Raw genomic sequence first — 9,310 nt, forward strand, 5'->3', positions numbered from 1 at the left:
CTAGGCATGAAATGTGGTGGATACCCTGTCCTGTACCCTTCCGTAATTCCCCCATATAATGGGACAAATCACGTCATAGTCGGCATCCATTATCCATTATTAAATGGATAAAATACTAACGTAAGATCTCAGTTTTTGTACTTGTACGTTTAAAATGACCAAAACACCCCTACACATCTAACCACTGTCTGAACATCAAATAGCAGATTCCTGGAATGTTCCAGCACTAAATTAGTCACATTACACTATCTTTTTTCTTGGCTATTTATTCTCAATTTTAACGGTCACCATTAATGAGACACGTAAAAAGGATTCTGGTCAAATTGGATAAGAAATAAGGAAAGTCAGAAGTTTTTAGTTTGTTGGTGAATGGTGACGAAGCCTGAAAGCTACAGAGCAAGTGGAAGTTTCTGGATTTAACGTTTGAGCTAATCCAACAGCCAACTTAGTTGGATAGTGTTGTTTTGTCTCCTACTTTAACAACCTCAAGAATTTGTGAAAGCAAATCTAACGAATACAAACTACCAGAATTTTGGATTTGCTACGTGTCTTTAATAAAAGGGTTATATTTGGAATCTGGGTTCTTGTGATTCTTGATAACCTCAAAAGGTGCAATTTTGGAACCCCTTTTATTTTGGGTGCCTGTGTTAGTAGGCTAATTCAAAGGTATTGTTTAGAATTTGAAATTTGCTACTTTATTCAATTAGTGTCTGAATAGGAAGAGATTTTCCATTTTTTTGAGTGTTTAAAAGGGTTATATTTTGAGTTCTGAGTTCTTGTAATTCTTGATAAGCTGTGTCCATTCTGTTTTTATGATGTAAAGGTGCAATTTTGAAACCCTTTTATTGCTTATTTTAGTTTTGGGTGTCTCTGTTAGAAGGCTAATTCAAAGTTCCAGTAAGAAGCTTAAATTGTTTAGGATTTTAAAGTTGCTACTTTATTCAATTATTGTATAAATAGAATTTGGAGCCAAGTTCTAGTAAGAAAAGATTTTCCATTTTTTGAGTGTTTTTAATTAAAAGGGTTATATTTGGAGTTCTGAGTTCTTGTGATTCTCTATAAGCTCTTGAGTCCCTTTCTGCTCTTGTCATCTGGAAAAAGGTGCAATTTTTGAACCCCCTTTTATTGTTTTCTAATTCAAAATTCGAGTAAGAAACCTAAATTGTTTAGGATTTGAAATTTGATACTTTATTTTATTAGTGTCTGAATAGGATTTGTAGTGTAATTCAAATATGAATAGATTTTCCAGTTTCTAGTCGAATTAGATTTCCTACAACTATAAATAGAATGTAACGGAAAATTGTGGAGATCATTAGGAGATTTATGAGATTCTGAATAAAATTATTTGTTAGTTCAGCCTGTTTGGAGCTTTCATCTGAGGTTTCATATTCTGTACTTTGATCTTATAGCGGTATGATATATTTAAGATTCTTAAGTATGTGCTATTGTGTTTGAATTTGTTTTTTAATGGAGATCTCAACCTATTGAGCAACTAGCTTAGGCATTTATTGTATTTTTCCTCTTCTGTGGGTTCTTGCCTTCTAGGAAATAACTTAATAATATACTACTTTTTCTTTTTGGTGCAAATAATTTACTAGTTTCTTCGTGAGCTTTTTATTTAAAACTTAATTTTTTTAAAAACTGTAATGTCGGGCCAGCCGGCCAGGAAAGTTCACAAGCATGGGTGATTGGTAAACACATCTATCAAGGCTAAGATAGATGAGCTCATACTGAGTGTTTAATGGAGAATTCTTGAGATTTTTGTTTGTTTAGTTGGTATAGTGAGCAGCAATTCTTTGACATGAAATATAGAGGATTTTACCATGTCCCACCTATATCCTTAACTATGATTTTATGGTTTGTTCCTCGTTCAGCAGGTGTCTATGTTGTCAATTGAAGACCAAATTGATGCTTGTTAACAGATGTACAGGAAGTTTGTGTTTCTCTTATAAACGGGTGCGAGCAAATTTGCTGTGGTTGATAGACCAATATGCCTAGTAATTATCTTTTTAGATTAGGTGGTGCATTAAGGCAGGGAATCCGGAAATCCATTTCTGGGAAAGAAAGGGGGCTCCAAGATTTGGTGGCGATTTTTGCAGAAGAGCGCTTGTTGTTCGGGAAGTTCTTCTGTTCTGTGCCATCCGCAAGATTGTCTGACCTGCATGTGTTTGTAAAGCCTGGAACGTTAGCAGCCGCACAGGCAAATTCGAATATAGTTAATCAAAGAAAGAATCTTTCTGTGGTTGGTGCTATTCCTCGTGCATTTTCCATACCGTCTGTGTCAGGGCCCGCATTTCAGGTCTGTGGCTATCACATTGATCACCTGTTAGCTGCGCCGACTCATAAAGAACCTATGGCCATTTGTTGTTCAAGAACTTCTGTTGGCTGTTCCTCGAGTAAAAGTACTTCATGGCATCTTAAACCTTGCGTTTCAGTAAATAGTCCTATTAATTTCAATAGCAATAGAAATTTCGGCAATTGTCGAAAAGCCAGCATGAGTTTGAGAAATAATAATCAGCCCAATAACTTTTTGGTCTATGGATATTTTGCATACAATGTTGCAAAAAGCAAGGGCAATTCAAATCTTTATGAAGGATTTGGATTCAAGGGTTTTCACAGTTCTCCAGCGGCATGTATCTCTGCTGTTACTGCTCCTGATGTTTCCTTTGATAACTCTCTGCGCGAGGTACATCTTGGAAGTTCAGCAACTTCTTCTGAACAGTATGTTTCTCAACTTTGCTGCTGTTATTCATTTAAGACAAGTTTATGTAGGTACTTATCAACAGGAAAAAAAATGTTAAGTTTGTGTAACATTAGCCATATTATATGTATGTGGATGTAGTGTGCTAGCCTTTTGAAGTTGTTGATGCCTACTGAAACTATGTTGTTCTGCTGCTAGTTGATCGCAGTGGAAAATTTCCTCAGTGGTCCAACATGTCTACCAGCTTGATTAGCAATGCAAGCTTGAATGAATCAAAGATTTTTAAGATCTTTTCTGAAAGAATTTCCTTTCTGATGGACAAGAAATAATCTATACTAGAAGTATTTTCCTAAAGTGGTTGGCTGTCACTCTCTGGTACTTTTTGCCATTCTATTACTAGTAGTCTTGCAAGTCCTCCCTACTTCCCATATTAGTTATGAAAACAACATTCACTTGGTCTATGTCCCACTTGTGACACAACAATACAAGTTCTTTTAGCTGTCGACTCACCAGATTTGCATTAACTTATGCACTTGTATATAGCCTCTGGCCCATTTGATTGACAGGGTAACGGAGACAAATTTTGAAGTTTCCACCTTTTCCTACTCTTCAGTCAGTAAGAGAGTGAGTCCGGCGCCTAAATGGCACCTTTTTTAACCAAAAATTCCAACGACACGATAAACCCTTCCACGAGTTACCAATTTTTTAACGGAACCCCGTCTGTTCCGTCTCCAATTTTATTGCTGTAAATCGTGGAGCCCTAAACGATTTGCAAAGCATTTTTTTCAAGTTGTGGGATGCAAAATTTTTGCAAATGAGGGATTTGCAAAAATCTACACAATTTGCTATTTCATTTTTTTTTTTTTAATTCCATCGGCTCCTTTTATATCGTGCCTCTGTGCACGTTTTGTTATCCTTTATGGAGTAGTTTATAGCATAATCCAAAGAAATATTCAAAATTATCTTTTCAGCAGGTTATCCTTATTGAAATTGAAATATCATACTCCAAATTAGAATGAAATTTACTTTTAAAAGCCTTAGTCTTTGACCAAAGAAATATCAAAATTCATGATCAGATATCATAATTTATTAATTTTGTGAGAACTAGTCAAGGAAGGACATTCTCTATCCTTTTTAGCCCACAGTTAACTGTCGGCACTGATTAGTGAACCTATATTTGTTAAAATTAAAGATAAAATTAATAATCTGCTATAATACATGCGTAAATTACAGTACTTAACCATTGCTAAATCTGGCACAATACATATATAAATTACAGTGCTTAACCATTGCTGATACAAACAACAACAACAACATACCCAGTGAAATTCCACAATGTCTGGGGAGGATAAAGTGTACGAAGACCTTACCCCTACCTCGGAAGGTAGGATTGTCGATACAGACACTAGTTAGTATTTTCCAGAACATCAACAAAAGCCAAGTTCCAAAAAATTACAAAAAACACATAAAAGTCTCCACAAAATGTTATATTCATGAAACAATCCTATTTTTATCTGAACCAAACTCCAATTTCTTCATAATATTAATGACCTTACTATAATCTCCTGGAATCTATATATGTACAACATATGTATAATAACATTCCTATATATATGTACTAGAATCTAATGGAACATGAAAAGGATCCATGAGGCTGATAAATATTCTTGAACTTTGCTTTAAAGAGAATCATAGTAGCCTCCAACACTAATGTGTGCTCTTGTAACTGGAACTCCTCTCACTACTGAAATTGCTTCCTTCAATTTTGTTGCATGGTGAACTACTTGCTTCATCCTCTGCAATCCCTCAAAAAAAAAAAAAAAAAAAAAAAAAAGGATATATTCTTAGATCAGACACACAAAATATTAGTTTTAGGAAAAAAGAATCAATAGTGAGGGAATGATGTTTTAAATATCTGATCAGGGAAAACGTGCATAGAGACACGATATAAAAGGAGCCGATGAAATTAAAAAAAAAAAATTAAAATTGAAATAGCAAATCGTGTAGGGGTACACGATTTGCAGAAAAAAAAAAAAAAAAAAAAGAAATTGGAGACGGACACACGGGATTCCGTTAAAAATTGGTAACTTGTGGAGGGCTACACGATAAACCGGAGCCCATGACCCCTTTTGGAATTTTTGGTTAAAAAAGGCGCCATTTAGGCGCCGGACTCTAGGAGAGTTCTGGGATGCTCATGAGCTGAAGTTTCCTGTGGAAAGTTTTTCCGGCAAATAACTTATTTATCTGCAAATCAGCCTTCTCTACAAAGGATCTGGAGAAATATATAACTACCCTCTTTTTGTTCCACATTCAATTACTTCATTGCGATTTCTAAGATTGCACATTACTTAGGTGAGGGACAGCTAATATCAGGACTGCATTACTTGTTTACTGCTTTACTACTAGGGACAGCCCATTTCAACACCCTTGTGAGGTAATGCACAGCATTTAAGAACCATTTGGGGTGATAGGAAATTTTCTATTTTCCATTTCCATTCGTGCAGACATAAGAAATAGAGTCATTATCGTTGTCTTATTTCTAATTTCCTTTTGGTGCACCCATGAGGTTCCCATTTGCACAGAAGATCAGGTGTTTTCTCATAGAGTATCATATCTTTTTGGTCTACCACGTTTATACAGGAGCTTTTTTCCCAGCATTAATGAAATTATTTACCTTAACAAGTGAAGTTGATATTTAATGCTACATAATCTACTACTTCAATTGGCAAGTCACTAACTGAGTTCAGGTGGGATTAAAGGTTTCATCCTGAAGTTTCTCAAATTGATTTTTTTTTTCCGAACTGGGTAGATACTCGAATCCTTCACATCTCGTCGCCTTTTCTTAGTCTTATTTCTACCTCTATTACTTCCATTGATGAGTGTGTAGATGTATAACCAATTTATATGTAGCGCCACAGAACTATTAGTAAATGAGAGCATATTGCTTTTGAGGTGTTGTTTACTTTGGAGCTATGTTGCTCGGACTCTTAAAAATGTCAACGGGTGCATGCCGTGTTCTCCAAAAGTAGTCTATTTTTGGAGAACCCGACACCGGTGCGGCATCTAAAGTGAAGAGTCCGCGCAACTTAGCTTTGGAGTTCTAAGATTTTCTACTTTGTAATTAAGTAGATGTAATCTACTATGTCCTGCCCTCAATTATTATTATTATTATTATTATTTTGTTTTTTGAAACTGGTAACTGTATTCTATATCATATGAGCAAAACAATATATAGGTTGTACTGAAACCATATTTACAAAAGTACTCGAAGACTCCTACTGCTCAATTTGAGTGCCATCTTTACTCTTAAGTTAAAAAGCCTGACGTTCTTCTTTTTCTCAATCACATTTTTCTTTTGACACATTTCAGGAATATCCATATTGACAGAAACCTGAAGCTTAATTCAGGATCATGTTACCTGCCTCATCCTGATAAAGAAGAAACGGGTGGAGAGGATGCTCATTTTATTTGCATTGATGAACAAGCATTTGGCATAGCTGATGGTGTTGGTGGATGGGCTGATGTTGGTGTTGATGCTGGAAAATACGCTCGAGAACTGATGTCAAACTCAGTAAATGCAATTCGTGAGGAACCAAAAGGTTCAGTAGATCCTGCCAGGGTCCTGGAGAAAGCATATACATGCACAAAAGCCAAAGGGTCCTCGACTGCCTGCATTATTGCCCTTACAGATCAGGTATATATGTAGTTTGTATCTTCCATTTTGGGCCTTGGATGCATTAGGAGAGAAAAAGATTACCCAATTTAAAATTTAGTAGTTGTGCTTCAGCACCACAGGGTTATCAAGAGAATGGTTGTAGAGTGGAGTTATTTAGTACTTCCTCCTTCCCAATTTATGGGAAGGTATTTGACTGGGTACGAAGTTTAAGAAAAAGAAGACTTTTTAAACTCGTGGTCTAAAATAAACCATAGATTTTTGTGTGGCTATAAATCATCTCATTAAGGGTAAAATGGGAAGTTTAAACTTAATTTGTTACTAAATTTAGAAAAGTGTCATTTTTCTGGGACTGACTAAAAAGGAAAGAGTGTCACATAAATTGGGATAGAGGGGGGATTTGTTAGGGGATGTTTGGATTTTTGAATAGAAGGAAGAAAATGTTTATTGAGGGAACTTAAAGGTGGCATCATAACTTTTGACTTACATAACATCTGTTTAAGCCTTCCTTATAAGGAAAGTGGATACTACTTTCTGCTGGCCTAATGAAGGAAGTAACACTGCCTTTTTGGGACACGAGTAGCTTGATGGAGTTGAGATATAGGATTAAACGCTTTTTAGTTGGTTCAGTTAGATGCTGAGATCTCCAGTAAGAATGAAATTTCTTTCAGAAAAAAGACCTTTGGACCTCTTAGCCATCGCATACAACTACAACCAGGTTTAGAGAAGTAGTTTTGTGATTCAAATGAGAAGGAAATTAAAAAGATCTTTAGCTATTTACTAGAAATTTATATCTTTGTGTATGTTAAATTTATCATTTTCCCTCTCTTCTCAGGGTCTCAGTGCCATCAACCTAGGAGATAGCGGATTTATGGTGGTTAGAGATGGATGTACGGTTTTCAGATCCCCAGTGCAGCAGCATGATTTCAATTTTACATATCAGCTGGAGAGTGGTGGTAATGCCGGTGATTCACCAAGCTCTGGAGAGGTCAGTTTATAATTGGTGGTCTTGTTATCTTATATAACACTTAGTATAGAGGTTCTGCTTTTTTAAAGTCTCTGGGTAGATAAGTTGCAACCCAAACAAATGGTAATTGAGAAGCCTTTATTAAGCTGTTTTTGCCATTATACACTGCTAGTCTGAGTCAGCCTGTGAATTTTGATCTCTTACCAAATCCCATCAATCAAATCACATTTTCAAGAAATGTGAGACATCTAAATCATATAATTAAAGAAATCTTTTCAGTGGTAGAAAAAAAAAAAAAACTGTGAATTGGGGATTGGAAACATTTTCATTCTTTTTTAATCAACTTATGTTATACCCTTCTCGCTCTGTCCCTTGTTTCTTGGATGGATTCTCACATGCTCTTAGATGACTTAACTTTTGGATGATCCGAGTGGCAGTATTCTTGCAATTAATAATTTAAGATCTAATGACATTCCAACACCCGCTGCAGGCCTCTCACTTAATACTGTTATGTGTTTATGCCTCGAGTTGAATATTGTGTCAACTGTCAATATGGGGTGTTGACCATCGCTCAAATTTTTCTCTCTCCCATTTAGCAGATCTGTAGTCTAATTCTCTGTTAAACTGAATGGCCTGCTTCTGGTGCAGGTGTTTAAAATACCTGTTGCTCCAGGAGATGTTATCATTGCCGGAACCGATGGGTTGTTTGACAATTTGTATAGCAACGATATAACTGCAGTAGTGGTGCATGCTACTAGAGCTGGCTTACCACCTCAGGTTGCAGCTCAGAAGATAGCCGCATTGGCTCGGCAAAGGGCACAGGACAAAAATAGGCAAACCCCTTTTTCTTCTGCAGCTCAAGAAGCTGGCTTCCGGTACTATGGTGGGAAGTTGGACGACATAACTGTGGTTGTGTCTTACATAACCAGTGACAAAAATGTATGACCACCTCACATGTCCTCTCCCTTTTCTAACTTTTTTGCAGAATGATTTTCCATACAGCTTCCAGTTCTTTAAAGTTCACTATTTGCTTGCTTTGTCCATTTTTCCTGCCACATACACAAGTATCTCTGTCTATCTAATCACTATAGCTTTGATGTTGAGTGCAATCCTGGGAAGAATTGTTGATTTTAAAAAGAAAGAGATGTTTGATAGTGCACACTATCTGTGCAGAAAACTGAAACTTCCAGTCTGAAAGTGACTCCTTGTATATTGTTTTTTGTCAAATTTACCGTGTTCTGGTATCAACCGATAGATGGCATAGGTTCTTGGTCACTGTACTTGATTTAAATGTTCTATGATAGGAGAAACTCACTTTCTGATTGATTACACTGGCCATAAGATACAAAATGCTATCTACTTAATACTTCTAAAGATTTCCTTTTGAATCCACTCGCAAAATGAACAGATAGTTGATGAATTCCAAAATGTTAGAAGCTGATCTTTTGTTCTATGGTAGTTGTGTGCAGCTTTGTAAAATTTCAAACAGAACGGAACCTGATGCTTTTACTTTGTGTTATATGCAGGAAAACTCAAACAGCTTGAAGATTTAGTTAAAGAGGTTTTGTGCCTACGTCGGCCAACAGGTTCGTCTGTGTGAAATACAAATTGCTTGGCTTCAGGGACAGTTTTGATGCTTCGTGTGACGGATAAGTTCAGACCTAGCTTTAATATCGTTGAATGTCTTTGAAGTGCTCTTCCACTTGTATATATTATCTTTTGGAAATTTTGCAACATGCCTCCCCATACCCTATTCCACACCCTATACAAACCCTATAATCCCTCTCTGCCCCTCTAAGGAGAAGATTAGGAGTGTTCAACTATGTCACATGAGGTGTATAAAGAAGAGAGGAGTTCTTGTAGTGTGGTTGATTAAAGTTTGGACTTTTGGGGTAATGTTTTGGTACATTTTGGAATTGCAATTAAGGCTTATCTAGTTTATAGCATAAAGCTTTATTCCTTGTTGGAA

The 9,310-nt window shown here is 36.2% G+C and overlaps 1 protein-coding gene across 6 annotated transcripts; it reads left to right on the plus strand.

The window, feature by feature from the left end:
• The first annotated feature begins 162 nt into the window (after nt 1-162).
• On the plus strand, nt 163-9,310 carry LOC132033257 (probable protein phosphatase 2C 55). Of its 6 annotated transcripts, none has more exons than XM_059423178.1 (6): nt 170-666; nt 1,878-2,721; nt 6,071-6,395; nt 7,210-7,362; nt 7,990-8,280; nt 8,868-9,310. In XM_059423178.1, the coding sequence occupies exons 2-6, from the start codon at nt 1,991-1,993 to the stop codon at nt 8,892-8,894; spliced, it is 1,527 nt and encodes a 508-aa protein (XP_059279161.1). In that variant the 5' UTR covers nt 170-666; nt 1,878-1,990; the 3' UTR covers nt 8,895-9,310. The 6 variants fall into 6 exon arrangements, with proteins under 6 accessions (XP_059279164.1, XP_059279161.1, XP_059279160.1 ...); XM_059423177.1 differs by having other exon boundaries at nt 170-609; nt 1,875-2,721; XM_059423176.1 differs by having other exon boundaries at nt 171-609.

The sequence above is a fragment of the Lycium ferocissimum genome, chromosome 10 (assembly GCF_029784015.1).
Source record: "Lycium ferocissimum isolate CSIRO_LF1 chromosome 10, AGI_CSIRO_Lferr_CH_V1, whole genome shotgun sequence".
Classification (NCBI taxonomy): domain Eukaryota; kingdom Viridiplantae; phylum Streptophyta; class Magnoliopsida; order Solanales; family Solanaceae; genus Lycium; species Lycium ferocissimum.

Excerpts from the sequence above, each read along its gene's own strand:
- LOC132033257 (XM_059423178.1), top strand. The coding sequence starts at position 1,991 with ATGCCTAGTAATTATCTTTTTAGATTAGGTGGTGCATTAAGGCAGGGA. Across the intron at positions 2,722-6,070 it reads TCAGCAACTTCTTCTGAACA|GAATATCCATATTGACAGAA; the intron begins GTATGTTTCTCA and ends GACACATTTCAG. Across the intron at positions 8,281-8,867 it reads ACATAACCAGTGACAAAAAT|GAAAACTCAAACAGCTTGAA; the intron begins GTATGACCACCT and ends TGTTATATGCAG.